Here is a 20,650-nt window from a genome sequence, read left to right as displayed (position 1 = left end):
ATCATATTTATGATTATGATGCCTCGGCCCTAATCAAGATTATGGCCAAAATATCAACCTGTGCCCAAAACTGTCCCAAATCATAGAAAGATCATTGTTTCCTATCATGCTTGCGCTGATAAGCCATCCCTAGGTAGTTTAGCATCATCAACGTACAATCTGACAACTCATTATCATCTTACTTGGACTCTCGTATTGATTTTAATAGTTATAAATTGGAGGTTTAAGTTTCAAAATTTTATAGTTCAGAATATTAATTGTCAATTTCAAACTTTCAATTGCGTGCGTAGGGCCGGTACTGTAATTAAAAAAAAAAAACTGTGATAATTCATTAGTCTAAATGCAGCGTGGCCCATTTCTTGCATCAATCATCATCACCAAGGTCGAGAACCATTCAAAGACCAGCTAATTGAGAAACCGGCCATTTCTTGCATAAATGCAGCGTGGCCCGGAAACACATTTCCACCATGAACTCCCTTGTGACCCAAAAAACTGGATCTAGGTAGGAGGCTATCTTTGCAAGAGAGGGCAATCTTTGATTTCTTTGGTTAAAAGTTTATAATTGGGGGCCCATTTGAAACTTAATTGAGGTGTTTGAATGCTGCATGCTACACAGAAGTTCTGGAGAGATGCTTCAATTCAAAGGTAATTGGTCCACGTACGTACAAAAACTAGTGCGTTATTGGCTAATTAAACACCACTTTATGAACGATTTAACAAGTGGGTCCCGGCCTCAACCCTTTGGTAACATCAAGATAGAGAGTATATAAACTTCTGGCTCTCCCCGTGGCTTTAGGATTCTTTTAGGATTGGTGGGTGCACATGAGGCGAACAAATCTGCAGAGTGTTTGTTGTAATTATCAAGTACGTCCAAAGGGTACATGTGTGCATGGGCCTCCGTTGCTTTGCTTAAATATGGGATCGGTGCGGGGTACCTTCCATGTATGAGTGGACCCAGACGGGATGTACAAAAGCCATCATCACATGCATGGCCAATCAAATAATCTTACCATGATATGCTATTCTTTTCACAGACATGAGTGTCGACATTTCATTGTCTTTTTAAGTGCTATTATGGGTACGTCTTGGGAAAACGTTTTATGGGTTTGCTTTGCACTACTGCTGATCTTTGTTTATACTCCCCTGATCCTGTTCTGGTTTTGGTTTTGGGCGAATACAAGAAGTTGCCAAAAAGAAATCGGCGAGATGTATTTGAGATATATAGTCATGTTGGTGATCTACATATATATATAGAACTATAGAAGGTGTTGTCCCTTCCTTTGTATTAAAATAATATTTTGTTTAAGCAAAACAAAAACAAAAGTAGAGAATTAGTGACTAGGCAGTGTGACACTTGGCTTGGCATTGTCATGGTAGAATAATGCATGCTAGAATTATAGAAAGCTGACAACTTTTGATCTTATTCATGAAACTTTACGTACGTCTCTTGACATGATTTCTTCTTTATCCAAGTCAGAACGATGGTACGCGTACCATAATGCAATGTTCCACATGATTTCTCTTTGTTCTATTTAATCTCTTAAATTGTAAAAATCATTTAAAAGGGTTTGTAGCTTTTTTCTTTTGGTGTTGGGGGGGGGGGGGGAAGATCACAGAGAGAGAGAGAGAGAGAAAACCTAGCTGTGAGACATTAGTTGACCACTTCACATGTAGGATTTACACTTTCTCATCAGGTTGACTAAATGTGCGCTTCAAAATTAAAATTAACACTTTTTCATGATGAAAATATACAATTTTCAGTAATATGCTACGTTACCCACTTTCAAGTGGGGGCAGCCAAAAGCACTTCTAAGAAAAGCCAGTCACTCGTGAGCATACCGAGATAGAGAGAGAGAGAGAGAGCTGCAATCTGATCCAGAAATGGCTAATGTGCTCAAAATCTTGAAACTAAGTAAATAGATTGGAAAAGAAAATTTCTACGACAAATCCAAATATAAATGACAGTAACATTGATGAACTTATAAGTAGCAACTATCCAAGCAACCCAATCTTAGGATACTCAAAAGAACATTAATTAGTATTGAAGATTAATCAAATTAATCTCAAAAAATTGCAATAGTATTGTAGAACGTCTCACCTGCAACAATCAGAGCAATATCCAATATGATGATTTATAATATACTCAAAAGATCGAGCATTGAGTAGGGAAGTTGTCTATAAATAAGGAGAGAAAATTGTTTGGCTTGAAGTCCCTCAATCTCTGTGATAAGTTTCTGATCCACATTCACTCGACATGCACATCTTATGAAATCATCAAAATTAAGAATTTCTCTTGACCAAAATTAATCTTATGATGGGTCAAATTAACAAACTAACATTACAAGAAAAACAGACTTTTATAGCTATTTAATTGCGGCGAAAAGACTATTTGTAACCAAAATAGACTTATTTTAACTGTAAATAGTCATTTCGCTGGAATTAAATAACCACAAATAAGCAGTTTTCTTGTAGTGTAAAAGAGATTTCGCTAGACAGTCAAGATCATCTCGCATCAACTTAGCGACGGTTTATTAGCAAAATCTCATATTTTATAATTTTTATTTTAGTTTCAAATTAGATTCTATCCAACATTATTACAACTCATTTGAAAAATTTTGATACTGAATATACGCACACGATATACAAATAAATATATATTTTAACATTTATATAACATGGATCAAATTAAGAACTCTTCCAATATTATATATATATATATATATATATATATATTTGCTATTATATCCACAGTATATCATGAATGGTCTCTGGCCCTTCTAGTAATTTCTAGCTTACACAAAGCATATATTGAAGCCCAATCTTTCCAGTACCGCATCTGTGCAAATCATGTTGCATGGCTTTGCTAGATAGTTCTGGCAACGTGCCTTAAAATTGTGGAAGACGGCCGAAAGCTAGCTACTCGATCTTATCTTAAGCTGGATGGTGGTTTTCTAGTGGTGCTAAGAACGGCAAATCATTAACAATGGGCCATATAATTGCCACCTGTTGTAAGCCTAGTGGATGGTTTTTCCCCCTATATAAGCAAGCAAGCTACGTGTATGGGTTTGATACCATAACATGAATGACGTGGTTTAGCAAATCCCATAAAATTAATTAATTAAGAGGAATTTTGTTCCCCCGTTAGTCCTAGTATTGAAAAGTGCATGAGCAACATAATGAAACGTTAGGTCAAGACTTTTACATGCCGAAAGGTAAATGTGCATGACGTCTATGCATGATTACTTTTGCCAAATGTATATTAATTTAGTGAAAGATTAGGACACGTCATTGCCACGTGGAATCTAAAGCAACGTCCATTGAGATGATTTGTTTTCCTTTTTATTTTTTATTTTTTAATTGGAGTACTTTAATTTAGAGCTTTAGAGAATCGAAATTAAGGGGAAAAAGCAATATATGGTGATGTCTAAGATTTTCATCGTCGATGGTAGACAATGGAAAAAAGGAATTATGAACTCCCATTTCGAAGTAACGTGGGTTTATTGCAATTGAACGTTGTAGGTCCTAATTGAGAGAGATTTGTCAATTTGTCATCCTTTTCCGTGGAATGCATGCAACGTGAAGCTGTCTTCATGCTATGATAATTATTTGATCTACATATTTAATTATTAACTTCAATTTATACATCATTACCCTTGCCAAACATATATATACATATTATATATATATATATATGTGACTTTGGTATTTCTGCATAATTCATCATGTGCCATGCAAGTACTGCATGCGCGCCACTACTCATAAACTAGAAATATCGATCAAATAACTGATGAACATGATGTTTTCCATCTGACATAAGTCATGTTATAAAGTTTTGCAAGCCGGGGTACTTTTTTTTCTCATTTTTTGAGACAAAAGAGGAAATTAAAGGGCGTCTTGAAAATTGACAGTACGTAAGATACTATACTATATATATATATACACGCTAAGTATATAAGAAAATAGAGATATATAAGGCTTCTGCTACCAAAATATTGGAAGGCCAGTAGTACTGCAGGCACTGCCGATAAATCAAGAACTGCGGCTAGCTGTGAAAGACGGGGCTCGATGATTTTCTTCTCGCTCCTTAACCATAATATATTCTCTCATTTTGAAAAGCAGAAAACGTACGTACGAATATGTGAATTCTGAAGCTAGTCTTACGCACAAAGCCTGCCCCAAAAGGCTAGCTCCAACTATACATGAATTGTCGAGATCAAACTAATGCAGAAACAAAAGCAACCTTTCATTGCTGAAATTTACGCTCACATAAATACAGTACTGTACGTTCCTTTCTTATTCATATATATACAACTAATTCATCGACGAACAATTCATTTAACCTTAGTAAATACAAGAATAAACCTTGGTAATCAATCTGTTTGTCTTTTCTGCATGGAAAGGGGCATTAATGGAGGTAGCTAGCTAGCTAGTAAACTTTCCTTGTTTAAGTAAAAGTTCAAAAAAGAAATGTAAGACTTTATGGGAATTAACCATTGCGTGTGTGTCTATAATCTATATATCATGTGAGGCGAGCGCTGACGAATTTGCTCAAATCATGCCTAAAGTAATTTCATTCAATTAGCTAAAAGTTAAATTTATTAAAAATTTAGTTATTAAATCATAAAATGTGATCAATAGCAAAATTTTAAATAATTAGAATTAATTAGCCACAGTCACTTCTAAAATTATTTCTAAATTTAAAAGGAACTATTCATTTATCAAATATATTTTATATTAATTATTTATCTCTTCCTTTTAAATGACAATTGAAAAAATATAATTAGAATATGATTACTAATTAATATATAATATTATGAATAGTAAAATATGATAAAATAAAATAAATTCATAATAAAAAAAATTACAATATTTTGAAATTATTAATTACTCATTACTATATAATGAATAAATAGATAATTCAATGTGGAGACTTGATGTGAATAGTCAAAGTCAAATTTATCTTATATTATTTTATTTTCATATAATAAAAAAATTACTATTTCAATGTGGAAACTTATGTGAATGAAATAGTTAAAAGTTAAATTCATCTTACATTCATAAAAAATGTAATTTAACTTTAGCTAATCCAATGAGAATACTCTTAGCTTGCACTAGTAGTTCTTAAAAATAATAATTAGGTTCAAGCTGTAATCCATCATGATCAACAGGATCATAAGCTCTCCTCGAGAATTTTGCAAGTGTGTTATAATATTTATTAAATATTTAATGCTGTTTTAAAATATTTATGTGAGTAATAATAAATACTCAGTAGCTTAATACTGTGAGAACATTAATTAAGAACTTGAAGGAATTTTTTTTGTACGAATTTATATGATATCAGTAGCTGAATAGGTTGCCATCAACGAACCCTTGCTTCAAGCTGGTGCAACCATTGTTTCTTGGACTGACGCATACCTTACCTAATTAGCCAACCTCTGGGTGCATGGTTAGAGCTAATGATTCCATGCATGACGATTACAAGTCGAGGACATGATATTAGCCTTATATAATGATTTCTTTAATGGTAATCCCTTCAACTGGCTCTATTGCATGCGATTCTGAATTTCTGATCCCTTTTAACTAATTAATTACATCATCATTCAATTTATTCTCAAAGAAATTAAACCCATTTATATTGGTTTTATTACATAGCTAACTAAATCAAAATCCCTGTCCTAATAAACACGGGTTGTACATATAAACAGTCTACATGCATGCATAAAGACCACATGCATTTGAAAAGGCCGAATTTCCTAGCTACCACCTCACCTCTGTAAAAACCTTCTCTTTTTCCCCTCATGTAATGATTCGATAAACAATGTTAAAAGAATGAAAACTGACACTATGACAAGGATAATACAATATATATATATATAAAGGAACTTATGAGAAGGCTATTGAATGAGGAATCTTATCAGAAGTTTACCTTAAAATTCGAAGTTTTAACCATATTGGAGAAGAGAGATCGAACTTATCTTTTGATTTTTATACATTTCCTCCAATCTTTGAGCTTAACCCAGCTGGTATACAAACTTGCTCTCTTTATCGCTTACGTAACAAACACAGTGTACAATATCAGATCAAAGTCACATCAGATTGGCCACAAAACACATCACTACTTATCCTGTGAATCAGAGCCAACAATGTCCCTTCCAAATAATAGCCCTATCCCGTTCATAACCTTTCAATATGGAATTAAAGTCAACACCATATATTGGCCATCCTTTGACATTTAGGTGACCTACTTTATCATATTATGGCCTTCTATTCATGCTGTATACAAATCGCTAACTCTTGATCTGTATGCAGGAGCCACCTTATGGCTTGGGGCTCACGAAAAGAAAAATTCCATATATTAATTTACATAAAGATTGGACAAAAAAAAAGCATCCCAAGAAATTTAACCTCCGCTTAGATAGTGAGATGAGATGAGATGAAATAATTTTAGATAAAAGTTAAAATTTGAATAAAATATTGTTAGAATATTATTTTTTAAGATTATTATTATTATTTTAAAATTTAAAAATGTTGAATTGAGATTTGAAAAAGTTGAATTGTTTATTATATTTTATGTGAGAATTTAAAAAAGTTGTAATCATCACATGAGTTGAAATAATATGATTTCAAGCCAAATAGCTTGAAAAAGAAAGTCTGGAAAATAATCAAACCACATTGTTAGAATACGTATTTCCAATTGCCTCGCCATGTAAAGGATGGATTTCTTCCTATACCAGCTTCTAACAAAGAGCCATTAGGAAAATATCTAGCTTTGTAAATTTTATGCAACAAAGAATCTATCTTTTGCAGGATGCGCCACCCTTGTTTGGCTAACAAAGCCAAATTAAAACCATGTAGAGATTTAAAACCCAGACCTCCTTTCCCTTTTGAATCACACAATTTTTGCCAACTAAGCCAATGTATCTTCCTCTCATCATTTTTCTATCCCCACCAAAATTTAACCATCATTGCCTCCAACTCAGTACAGAAACCAACAGGTAACAAAAAGCAACTCATCAAATAAGTTGGAATGGACATGGCAACTGCTTTAATAAGAATTTCTCTCCTTCCTTTTGACAATAATTGCTTCTTCTAGCATTGCAATTTCTGCCATACTCATTGCTTGATATTAGAAAAAGCCTTAGATTCTGACCTTCCAACAGCAGGAGGTAATCCTAAGTACTTTTCATAATGTTGTATCCCTTGAACTCCCTATAACTACATTAACTCAGTCTTCCTTGCAAGAGAGACATTGCCTGAAAAAACCATGGTTGTTTTGTCCTTATTAATATTTTGACCCGAAGCAAGCTCATATCTCTCCAATAAGGCTTCAATCTTGCTATTTTCCCCCACATCTACTATACAGAAAATTACTAAATCATCTACGAACAATAAGTGATTTATAAAAGGAGCACCTCTACAAATTTTGATCCCATGAATATCATGGTCTAAAGCCGTAGCTTTTAATAAAAAAATGAGCCCTTCAGTACATAACAAGAACAGATAAGGGGACAATGGGTCCCCTTGTCTTAAGTCTCTACTAGGAACAATATTTCCTTTTGGTTCCCCATTCACCAGGACTGAAAAGGTAGCAGTTTTAAAACAACACATAATCAAATTGACCAAATTGTTGTCAAATCCCAAGGTACCCATAACCTTCTCTAAGAAATCCCACTCAACTATGTCGTAGGCTTTACTCATATCAAATTTAAGGGACATATAGCCTTTCTTACCCTTCCTCTTCCTTTTCAAATAGTGGATTAACTCATAAGCCATAAGCACATTATTAGTAACTAAACTACCAGGCACAAAAGCACATTGTGAATCTAAAATTATGCTAGGCAAAACTCACTTCATTCTATTAGCTATCACTTTCAAAATCAATTTATAGACCACATTGCACAGACTAATGGATCTAAAATTTACTACTTTCTCTGGGTTCTTCTTCTCTGGAATTAATGTTATAAAAGTATGATTTAAAGAAGACGGAAAAGACCCAGAATTTAAAGCATCTAAGACAACACGAGTAACCAAAGTACTAACAAGATGCCAATACTTTTGGAAAAACAATGGAGCCATACCATCAGGGTCCTGAAGCTTTGGCTGGATCCATCTGCTTCAAAGCCTCCCGAACTTCATCCTCTGTATACCTCTTAGATAAATCATCATTCATATCATTTGAGACCCTTCCTGCCAGTGCATCCAGAAAACCCATGGGAACTCTCTGATCTGTAGTTGAAAATAGCTGCTGAAAATACTCAGTAATCAAACCATCCCTCAACTCCCCTTCCTACCATTCACCCTCATCATTTTGCAATTTTCCAACCAAATTCTTCTTCCTACTATGAGAAGCCTTTGTATGAAAAACTTCAAATTATGGTCCCCCTCCTAAGCCAAAGTGCCTTAGACCTCTGCCTCCACATGATTTCATCCTACTCTAGCCACTTCTGAACATCATCCCTGATAGCCTGTTGTTCCGCCCTTCTTAAACTCATTGGGTCACTTTCTTGCAATTGCTTTAATCGAATCTTAGCTTGTCTAAGTTTCTTCTGCACATGGCCAAAGCTAGATCGATTCCACACTTGAAGCCTTTGCCCACAAGCTGAGATCTTGTTCATTAAATCATCCATAGAGTTACTGTATGTGCCCTTCCTCCAGATATCTTCCATAATGTTATCACGGCCCTTCTCTCCCAACCACGTAGCTTCAAACCTGAACAGCTTCTCCCTTCCACTTACCACAGCAGGTGCTTCTGAGTGCAAACAGATGGGTATGTGATCCGAATAGGTAGCCCCTTCATGAATTACTCTCGCTTGTGCAAAACGATTCCACCATTGTGGATTCTAAAAAAACCGATCCAGTCGTACGCTAATACTTGAGCCAGACTCCTTCCCATTACACCAGGTAAACTTGGGACCACTGAAACCAATATCCCTCAACAAACAATCATTAACAACCTTTCGAAAATCAAGCATCTGTCTTTCAGGCCTATCTCGGCCTCCCCACTTCTCATGCTGATTTAGGATTTCATTGAAATCCCCAAACACCAACCATGCCTCATCATCCCGTCTACACAAGGAACGGATTAAATCCCACGTCCTATGTCTAAAACTATGATCCGGATGCCCATAAATCCCTGTAAGAAAAAACATATCCATACTAATCCCATCCGCCATAACACATGCATCAATATGGGATTTTGAGTAATTCAGAATCATTAAATGAACATCCTTTCCCCACATCATCACGATACCGCCACTCCGACCCTCACTGCCAGACAGTTACTAAATCCAAGTTTAAACTTAATAGAATCAAAATCACGCACCTGTAACCTGGTAGTATAAATATAAAGTAACTTTAAATTAACATGTTATACACTAAGTTGCTTGGAATGTAGTTTATTATCAAGTAACGATTTTTTATGTGGTCTTTAACGTCTTTGAGAACTTTAGACTTGGAGGATGTAGTCATCGATGCATACGTGCGAGTCAGCGTACCAACATAAGAAACATGTCACACTGCCGAATCTCCGGAGCCACCGGTATGATAATCAGGAATATCAACTTTAATTTTACCCACTTTCCTTAAATTCTCTATGCAGACACCCCACGACCTCGACACTGGCTTACAACAGTTATATATACAGTAATTAAATCATATATTTTAATTAAATTATTTTATTTTATAGATATATATTACTTAAATTGAGTATAAAATGTGACATTTAATTTGATAAAATACTTTATTCTGGATCTGGGGATATTAGCTCATTATTGATGGCAGGTAAACCATACAGAGAGTCGATAATGGATGGGGATGACACACATATTGCTTTGCGTTTGGGAGGTATATCTGTTTTAAATTGTAACAAATTATTATTCAAACAAACATTACAAATATTTATAAGAATAATACTAACAAAAATATCTGTTTAAAATTCATTCACTATCAGTTTTGCTGGACCAGTCACCCTCATCCTCACTAGACACTTCTGTTGATTCATTTTCTTCCGACATTTCACCTTTAATTACTTTGGATTGAATATCTTCTCTACGCAAAGAAACCATGTCATATTAGCTTAGATCAACAAATAAATTGATGTCTGATTTATTTTCTTGATATGCTTCTTCTTTTGCTAGATTATCAACTTCTTCATATGGTTCATCTGCCTTTGGGATGTAATCATATATATTTATTGGTGCAAACTTCTTCACTACCAGCCATGGGTTCCCATACTCTAAATCATTTAAATAAAAAACTTGATTCGCTTGACAAGCGAGAACGAAAGGATCGTCCTCATACTATGTGCGAGATGTATTGACACTCATAAAATTTTCATCATTACGCACTCTCAACTTAGGATTTGAGACATTCCACCAATTACATTTAAACAGCCAGACCAGATATCCTCTCACGTACTTTAACGCTATGATATCTTTCACAACTCCGTAGGAATCAATGTTATCATCCTCATGGCTTCCTTCAACTACAACCCCACAATTTTGAGTTTTCCTGTGTCATTCTCTATCAACTGTGTGAAATCTATATCCACGCACCAAACATCCTGAGTATTGGATGACCCGTCTGGATAAACCACACGCTAGAGCATACAGTTCTAGCGAAATTTCTTCTGAATTTTCAATATATTTTGATACAACCTATATTAATAAATATTATTATAGTTATATCAATGTTAGATAAAAATTTGTGAATTTTAGTGGTATGTCGTTCGTATCATTATAAGATGTGGGTTTACAGTAATACCGTATGTTCAAACCACGAGGTAAATTCCTTTTCATGCATATTTTCTACGTCAATTAAACCATTCGTGTGAAGTAGTTATATATATTCACTGCGCATGTTCATATGAACTATTAATTTGTAACAACTAAAACTATATTATTATACATGAACTTAAATTAGATACTATTTATTTAGAGGATAATCACTAATCTCAAGTAGTGGTCAATCTCTGTACAATTATTCAAGATATACCATCGAGCTCTTTCAAATTGTCGCTCACATAAGTCATAGCACTCTTGTCCAGAAAAATACGGAAAATGACGATGAGACTCTCATTTGTCCACCTTCATAATTTCGATCTAGTCTCGTAAATCTAGTATCAACCCCATAGAAATACATTGAACAAAAGGTAAGCCACTCATTATCAATCTACGTCTCTGCAATCGAACCTTCCGAACGAGTTTTATTCCCCACTGATCGCTTAAATTTTTCTAAAAATCATACAATAGGATACATCCATCTATACTGAACTAGGTCGGCGACTAAAATCTCACGAGGTAGGTGCACAGCCAAATGAGCCATTACATCAAAGAATGAAGGCGGGTAAAAACTCTCTAGTTTGTATAATATTACTGCAATGTCAGCTTCCTTTTTAACAATCTATTAACTTTCAAGATTCTACTACAAATGTCCCTGAAAAAAGTCCTTAACTCTGTGAGTGTTGTACGAACATCTCGAGTAAGCTTTCCACGCACACCAACTTACAACAAACACTGCAGAAATACATGACAGTCGTGACTTTTAAGACTAGTTATCTTCCAATCATGTATTCGAACACATCTTGACATGTTTGAAGTATAGCCATCAGGTAATTTAATTGTCATAAACCAATCACAGAATTTCTTTCTCTCATCACTTGAAAGTGTATACCATTCTATGGGCATATAGCCTGACGACTCATTATCTTGTAAATACAACTTCAGTCTTAACTCCAACTTCTTAAATCTTTACAAGAGTTAGCTATATCTTTTGTATTCCCTTCTATTGACATTAAAATGCTTAATATATTCTCACATATATTTTTTCAATATACATAACATCTAGATTGTGGCGCAATGTCAAGCTATACCAGTATGGCAACTCGAAAAAAATACTTTTTTTGTCCAATTCAACTCCACTGCTTGTCTTTTTCTCTTTTGAACTCTTGTATCTTTCCTAAATCTATTTTCTGAAGTATCCTCCAACTGCGTGATAGTATCATTCTCAGACAACTCTGGCGGTAATGACCTGCGCTCAATCCTTCCATTAAACATCACTCTACTTGAACGACATCTATGACCATGTGGTAAATATCGACGGTATCCCATAAAACATAATTTTCTACCATTTGTCAACCACTGAAATTATGTATATTTATTGCAAACAAGAAAAGTCATTTTACCTTTTGTGCTCCACCCAGACAAGTTTTCATATGTTAAAAAATCATTTATTGTCCACATTACTACAACATGCATCTTGAATTCTTGCGACGAGACTGCGTCATATGTACTAACACCTTGAACCCACAACTCTTTCAACTCTACAATCAGTGGTTGCAGATATATATATATATATATATAATTCGTTCCCTGGTGACCTTGGCCCTAGTATCAATAGAGTCATCATAAAATACGGATCCTTTATACACTTCCAAGATGGCAAGTTATAGGGCATTAATATGACAGACCAAATACTATGAGAAGTGCTCATGTTGCCAAATAGATTAAAACTATCTGTTTCCAAACCAAGACGTATATTGTGAGATTTTTCGACAAACCATGGATACTCGACATCAAATTTCTTCCATTGTAAAGAATCTGCAGGATGCGAGAGGAAGTTTACATTTTGGACTCTTTTTTTGTGATGCCAAAACATATCTTTCGTAGTCAACTGGCACGTAAACAATCTTTGAAGTTGAGAAATTAACGGAAAATATTTTAACACTTTTGGGGTACATTACGTTTATCCAATGTCCATCTTAACTCATGACACACTAGACATAAATCAAATTCTGCATATTACTGCCAGAAGAGAACACAATCATTTTTACAAGCTAGGATGATATTATAAGCAAATTATAATCCTCGCTTCAATTGCTTTGCTTCATAAAAATCATGGAGTACTACGTTATCCTGACAGAGAGCCTCTTTAAATAATTCTAGCAACATGTCGATGGCTATGGCAGAAATACGACAAATAGACTTAATATGGAGCAACCTCACCGTGAAAGACAACTTGCTATGACCGGTGTACCCCTCGTACAACTCTCGTTGTGCATCCTCCCACAGTCTTCCAAAGTTTCAATTTCTCTCAAATAATTGTGTTGATGTTCCTTCTCCATCCCTCGTACCAAATATTCATACACTCAGACCGCCTAATATCTCAGTCATATCATTTCAATTATCATCACTATCATCAGAAACATTGACATTAATATCGTCCATGTTGATGTCGTTACCCTCCTTCATTTGATTGGAATAACTACTAAATCTAACTTTTTTAGGAAATGGTTCGTCATGTAAGACTCAAGGTGAGTATTTAGGATCGATTATATTTACAAATAAATGATCATCTACTATCACCAAATTATAAGAACTAATATTTTTGCAATTCTTATACGGACATCTTATAAATTCTCGACTATCAACACTCATGTGAGCAAACTCTATAAAAAACTTAACCCTTCGTGCATACTCCTTATAGAAAACTTAGTCGTGCCAGCTAGGAGGATGAGACATACACTTTCTCCATCTGAGGCATCTTGGTACAATTTTCAGTTGATGCAGTTGCTAATTTTCTAGATATTTATTGACTACCCACTGCATAACCTAACGTGGTGCCTAGACATCAGTCTACACCTACAAGCAATGGGGAGATTGCAGAAGAGGAGGATACTGTGATGCCTGATGAAATCAATGGTCTCGCTGATCATGAGGTTCGTGAGTTGGTTGTGAGTCTAGATACTCCTTCCTATGATGGGAGCAAGAGCATCAAGCAAGTGAACTTATATAGTTTTTCAAGATCATAAACATTATAATAGCCAACAACATCAATCCTTGACTGCACAAGACTGAGGTGAGTATGGACTAAGCAAGATTTATGTTACGGGTCGTTCGCGGGGTGCCTATCAACTTAGCGAGATATATATTCGTTAGGATTCGATTAGAGGCCACCTATATTACGATAGGTAGAGTTTTATTTTATTAAGGGTACTTAGTTACTCCTTTTGATATATATAATACTTGTACTTATCAAAACAATTTTATGACAAATATATTGTTGTTTGGAGTCATGCTCACACGATTCCTTTTAACAAAAGGAGTTAGGCCAGATGAGTTTGAGTATGTTCAGGAGTCGATTGGACCGATCAACTCCACGACTTTGTCTCGTAGTACCAGACACTCCAGATTTCGTATTCGTACACCCACTGCATAGGCGGTCAACACTCAGGAAAGTGCATAGGGCATATCTAGTGAGGCATCAGAGTGCATCACACAGTGCTACGCGTGAGAATATTATAGATATCGTACTTGCAAAGATGCACGCACAAACATCAAAAATCATTGATGCAGTTCAGGTCGCCCTCACAGAGACTAAGTCGAAGATCATGTCTCGAGTGACTGATATTAAGGCACGCATTGTTGGAGTCGAGGTGGTGCTACATGATCTGGCCCTGTAGTACTTTATATTTTTTATTTGTATTAAATATACTTTTGTGTGTGGACAATCATGACTATTTTTATTTTGTATAATTAATTTAAATATTCAAATAGTCATACATTATATTCCCACCATACATTATATTTTTGGGATGCAATTAATGTATGTCTTTTACTTTTAGTGTTTGCTAGCTTGTTTATTGTTAATGATTTTTATTTTTCATTTTACTTACCATTCACAATAATATAAAAAATGACATTATGAGTAATATTTATTTAACATAAAATAAATCACTAAAATGTTTTTACATTAATTACATAAAATTAATTTATAAGTTTGTAAATATTTTATGTTCCATTCGAACAAGGTTTAAAAAAATCTCCACTATTTTTAACTTAATTTTCTACCAAATGTTCCGTTTAAATGCATAAATTGTGTGTTCGAATGAGCTTGCAACCGTTCTGCCTATTTTTCCCACCAAATCTTTCCCTTTCGAACGGATTTGGACTTTCTCCACCAAAATAAATTACTTTTCCGCCAAGATTACCATTCGAACAAACATTTAAAGTATTTTTGACCATTCGAACGGTTTTGACGTTTTGAGACAACCTAATTCATTTTAGAAGATCTGGTTCGAATGAATTTTTAGCCACTCGAACGTTTTTATAAAGTCATCTATTTTTTGAGACAAAATTTAAGTTTCATTTCCAATAAATACTTTCATCTCTAAATAATTTCATTCCTAAAACTCAAATTTCTTATAATGGTATGGAAACCACCAAATTTGGAAACTTTGGAATCCCTTTTTGGGATGGTATCATGAGCAATCCCAAATTATGGGATTTGGAAATCAATTGTGCTAAGAGTAATGCTACATAGACTGTACACACGCACAATTAATGACCATATATGCTGAACTCAATTGGGGTTTTAGAGTGGCCAATTACCAACAACAGTACTGAAGGGTTCGAAGTTTAATATTTTAAGATTGAAAAGAAAATATCAGCGTTGCAAAATTTTAAAGAATTTTGAAACCAGCTTAAACGTAAGAGATCCTTAAAACAGGGAATAGGCCGAATACACCTCATGATCTCGCGAATTGAAGTACTTTTTTCTTTACCCTACCTTTACTTCCAAAGAACTTAAAGGTGATCATCAGTACTGGCTCCAAAAATATGTTCCCAATGGTAATATATTCAATATTTATATATTATTCTTTCTGTACGTGATGATTATATGCATTAAATTTCTCACCTAACAGCAAATCATTTCGGTTTCATTCTCTTTCAGTTTCGCCCACTCAATTGTTTTATTAAATTATGAGGCTTTGGTTTAAGTGGGTAGTTCGTTCATGCTTAGAATGCCATCATCCGACGGATATAGGTATCGGGCGTAGAATGTGTTCATAGATATTGGACATTTTTAATGAATGAAACTGATCTTAATATCCTTGTATATTGGTACGTTAATCATGATGCCGAAGGCTTTTAGATCATCAGTAGCTAGCTAGCTTTGTGATCGATCACCAAATCACATGATGTGTTTTTTTTTTCTACAAAAAATAAAAAAGAATTTACACATGTTAGTTAATCAGCCATTCATTTCGGATACGTTTAGATTATTAATTCCTCTCAACTTATCTCAATTTATTATTATAATTTTTTTAAATTCTAACATAAAATATAATAAATAATTTAAATTTTTTAAATTTTAAAATAATAATAATAATATTTTATCATCTCAATTAAACTCAACTCAATTCAATATACAAACGTAACTAAAAAATATCACTTTTAAGATTTTTTTTTTTTTAAGAAGGATTTTATGAGATGAGAGCTTTCTTAAAATTGGTCGTATACAGAGACAATACGCACGTCGGTTTGAAGAGGTTGGTTTGAAGTACGTGTCTGTTAGACATGCAATAAATGTGGCACATTACATCCTTGCCCACTATATATATTTAATACACACCATGCACGAAGAAAAGCAAAACATTGTATTTAATAGTAGCAGAGAGCAAATATATCCTGAAATAATGCTTTTACATTTATAATTCTCCTAACTTGGCAAGTTACAGCTAAGTAATAAAGATGAAATTTAATATCACTCACCAGTCACTGCGCACATATGAAATTAATGTAACTCATTATCTGTGCGCGCTGTTCAGGAGTTATTCAAGTACTGATCACATTCTACCCATAATTCAGCTTAAAATTATACAGCTCTTCACTGCCATTTTGTTCTTATAACTTCCCTGTGGGAATTAAGAACAATATAAGTTCTCACGGTTTTAAAAAAATGACAGAATAATTCATGAACGATCGTGACAACACATACATTAACCAACATCTCACGATCGATGTACAAAATTTCAGCACAATCATATATATAAAAAGTTCAGTATACACCAAAAGGTTTCCAATGAATTATAATTGGATATGAATAACTAGGTCCTATTATAAAAGAACATTATCATTCTAAATCATGTAAGTATGATTAGAAAAAAGAATATTATGTATTAATTATTATTCACTTCACATTTATAACTTTTTTATAAGGTGTAGAGATTTTTTAATAAACTGTAGAGTGTAAAATAGTAAATAGTAACTAATAAAAAAAATTTCGATCAAAAAAATAATGACAATTTAACTGGAAGAATAATACTGGTTTTAGTTAAATATTATAGGGCAAATTGGTAATCATATGTTGGACTAAAGACATTTTCATTCATATTTCAACATTTTTAACTTTAAAGTAAAAATTAGAAGGTAGATCCATTGATCCAATCAATGAAATTCAAAACAGTAGTAACATTTTTATTTTTGTCAAATTCAAATCCAAATCTAAATCTCCGCCGGTATAAACTTAGGATAATGATACTCTTCTAACCGGTTTACTCTTTCTTACTATTCAAGTTATATTTTAAATTTTTTATGTTTTTATCATTTTCTTTTTAAGTATTTTTTTAACATATTTAATCATTAAAAAAATTAAAACAAATATAATTTTATTAATAGTCACTTTTTTAATCATTAAATAAAATAAAAAATATAAAAAAATAAAATATAAAAAGATGAGTAAAGTAGTTATAAATAGGAAATACTCTTATCATTTTCCATAAACTTATACGCATTCCCAAAAATGCCCCCACAAAAGGACAGAAAAAGCATGTAACCTCCGATCAGCTCCATTTGTCTGGAGCATGTCCCTCCCGCAGTTGCACGTGCCCCTTATAAAAGGCCACGTCATTTATCGATAATGAAGATGGTGGAGAAGCTTCAGATCTGATGGTCCAGAACCCACACTCCCTCGAAGAGCTATTAGAAAGGTTCTAGTATTTACAGCGAGAGAACTTAAACCTACACAGAGTCCCCAAAAAAAAAAAAAAAAGAAAAAAAAAAAAAAAGATATACACCAGAGGAAGAAGCACTTTCAGAGCTTTACCTATCTCTCCACAACCCAAGAGGCTAGTCGTAGTAATCTAATGGGAGAGGTCTTGAAGAACCCATATTCTTAACCTTGTTACGTTTTTCCTTGTTTCTTTGTTTGTTTCTCAAGGTTCTGATATTCGGTTGTATTTGTTTAGGAGGAAAAGAAACCGGAGGAGAAGAAAATGGAGGAGAAAAAGCCAGAGGAGGATCAGAAGAAAGAACCGGAGAAACAGTCCGAGAAGCCGGCGGAGGAAAAGAAAGAAGAAAAGAAAGCGAAGGAAGGGAAGGAATCCAAGGAAGGAAAAGACCAATCTGAGCCACCAGCTCCTCAGGAAATCGTGCTCAGAGTCTACATGCATTGCGAAGGTTGTGCACGCAAGGTTCGACGCTGTCTCAAGGGCTTCGAAGGTTAGGGGGTTGTTTGTTTCTTTTATCCACTCTGAGACACAACATTCTTTATTTGTTCGTTTGTTTTCCCAGTCTTTTGGCTGACTGGGATGTGTCTTCTCGTGTATGTGTGTGCTTGGGTCAGGGGTCGAGGATGTGATAGCCGATTGCAAGACTTCGAAGGTGGTGGTGAAGGGTGACAAAGCTGATCCACTGAAGGTTCTGGAGAGAGTTCAGAGGAAGAGCCACAAGCAGGTCGATCTTATCTCTCCGATCCCCAAACCAAAGGCCGAGGAAGAGAAGAAGCCTCAGGAGAAAGAGCCTCCCAAGCCTGAAGAGAAGAAAGAAGAGGTTTTTCTTTTATTTTTTCCGAGGAAACAAAATTTTCTGTAGATTTTCGAATTTTTCATCCTTTGCTGATTCATTTGAGGTCTCTGGGTTCATTATGTAATTGTTTGGTACAGCCTCAGATTGTCACAGTGGTGCTGAAGGTTCACATGCATTGCGATGCCTGTGCAGAAGAAATCAAAAAACGCATACTGAAAATGAAAGGTATGAAACTATTTTTCATCTTTACGGCTCATGCAATTTGGCTTTTAGCCTTTTACTTGGTGAGTATCTGTAAATGATTCCGTTGGCAGCCAACGGTTTTGGCGATATTATTAATTTTTGTTAACTTTTGAATCTCTTAAAAGAAAAGAATTTAATCTCTCATTAAACACCTCAGGCTTTTCTTCAATATATTGTTGAAATACTTCTGAGAATCCATTCTTTCTGGTCCAACCAAAGCTCTTACAATTTTCATTAATTATTATATAGTTTAAGATCCCTGAATCACAGCTTTAAATGCGCCTTAATTAGATTCTCTTTGAATCTGTACTACATCAGCTTGTGATGATTAAAAATGTTTACTTTTTTGTTTTGGGTTAGGAGTGGAGTCGGCTGAGCCAGATCTGAAGAGCTCACAAGTGACAGTGAAGGGAGCGATTGACCCAGAAAAGCTGGTGGAGTACGTGTACAAGAGAACCGGGAAACACGCGGTTATAATGAAACAAGAGCCGGAAAAGAAAAACAAAGAGGAAGCTAAGGATGGCAAGAAGGAAGAGAAAAAAGGTGAGGAAGGAGGAGGTGGTGGTGACAAGGGGGCGGCAAAAGGCGGCGAGGAAGAGAAGAAAGAAAAGAAAGACGGAAACGAGGATCAGGCAAAGCCAGAGGCAGGCGGAGCTGGAGCACCAGCAGCAGAGGAGGAGATCAACAGGGTGGTGGAGCTTCAGAGTAACGCCTACTACTATTACCCACAAAGGTATGCTATGGAAATGTATGCCTACCCACCTCAGATCTTCAGTGATGAGAACCCAAATGCCTGTTCTATCATGTAAAAGAAAAGGAGGAAAAAGTGAGCAATGGTGATCATGAAGATGTCATTGGGAATGGTGAAAATTGTTGATATGGGTAAAAAATGGGTGGAGTCGGTGAATGGTAGATTTGGTCGGTGCTAAGCTGCTCTACATGTGCCCCTATGTAGTTCTTGCTATAAAATATTAAGATCTGCAGATTGATCTGTAGAATTTTGCCGAGGCTTTGTACTTCCTTTCTCTTTAGTTGTTTTATATATATATATAATATATATATATATATACACAGAAGGTACAAATAATTGGACAGTGGAATAATGACATTTCAATTGGAAACCTTGTATTTTAGGCTTTATTTATACCTTTCATTTGTGGGGTTTTTTTATCTACCTTCAAAAAAATGGAAAATCTATTTTAAAGAAGGTCTACTTTTTCACTGTTTCGAACGAGTGGCCGATCGAGTGGGTTGGGTTCATAAAGTCTCCCTAATGAAATGAACGGGGGCATTGACCCTCAAGTACTTTCCTTGTTAATTTCACTCTTCCATTAATTGGTTGTGAATTAGTGCCCACCAACAAATGGGAAATAAAAATTAAATAAAAAATAATATTAAATGACAGAAAGTGAGATCTATAGTAAAATTGAGATTTTCTATCTATATATATATATATATAGTTAGGGTTGTAGTCGGTTAAATTGGTATGTATCAGTTTTGTACTTTTTTAAACCGATTAAGCTTCAATCACCCTTCTAAATCAGTTCGTCCGATTTTCTCGATTTTCAGTTCAATATTTTGATTTGTAAAAAATATATAATAAAGTGTTATTTATTATAATAAAATGTTATTAATAATTTAATATATATATTTTATGTTTAAAACATATAATCAATTAAATTTTTATTTTTAAGATTAAACTTTTATTTTATAAATTATAATAACATTATCTTATATATAATTATATTAATAATATATAATCAAACAAATTAGAAATATTTATATTTAAGATTAACATTATATGAAATTATTTCATATATAAT

The 20,650-nt window shown here is 34.3% G+C and overlaps 1 protein-coding gene across 2 annotated transcripts; it reads left to right on the top strand.

Moving 5' to 3' along the window:
- Window positions 1-17,709: 17,709 nt before the first annotated feature.
- Window positions 17,710-19,834, top strand: LOC121235088 (heavy metal-associated isoprenylated plant protein 7-like). 2 transcript variants are annotated; one of them, XM_041131320.1, is made up of 5 exons: window positions 17,710-17,932; window positions 18,029-18,278; window positions 18,403-18,603; window positions 18,720-18,809; window positions 19,188-19,834. In XM_041131320.1, exons 1-5 carry the CDS (start codon window positions 17,924-17,926, stop codon window positions 19,634-19,636), a joined length of 999 nt encoding a protein of 332 aa, XP_040987254.1. In that variant the 5' UTR covers window positions 17,710-17,923; the 3' UTR covers window positions 19,637-19,834. The 2 variants fall into 2 exon arrangements, with proteins under 2 accessions (XP_040987254.1, XP_040987253.1); XM_041131319.1 differs by having other exon boundaries at window positions 18,026-18,278.
- Window positions 19,835-20,650: the final 816 nt, after the last annotated feature.

This window comes from Juglans microcarpa x Juglans regia, chromosome 6D, assembly GCF_004785595.1.
Source record: "Juglans microcarpa x Juglans regia isolate MS1-56 chromosome 6D, Jm3101_v1.0, whole genome shotgun sequence".
NCBI lineage: Eukaryota > Viridiplantae > Streptophyta > Magnoliopsida > Fagales > Juglandaceae > Juglans > Juglans microcarpa x Juglans regia.
This window is presented reverse-complemented; position numbering and strand designations above follow the sequence as displayed.

What these genes read in the sequence shown, in the direction of transcription:
- LOC121235088 (XM_041131319.1), top strand. An exon ending in CTGTCTCAAGGGCTTCGAAG is followed by an intron (nt 18,279 to 18,402) that starts GTTAGGGGGTTG and finishes TGCTTGGGTCAG; the next exon opens with GGGTCGAGGATGTGATAGCC. An exon ending in ACGCATACTGAAAATGAAAG is followed by an intron (nt 18,810 to 19,187) that starts GTATGAAACTAT and finishes GTTTTGGGTTAG; the next exon opens with GAGTGGAGTCGGCTGAGCCA.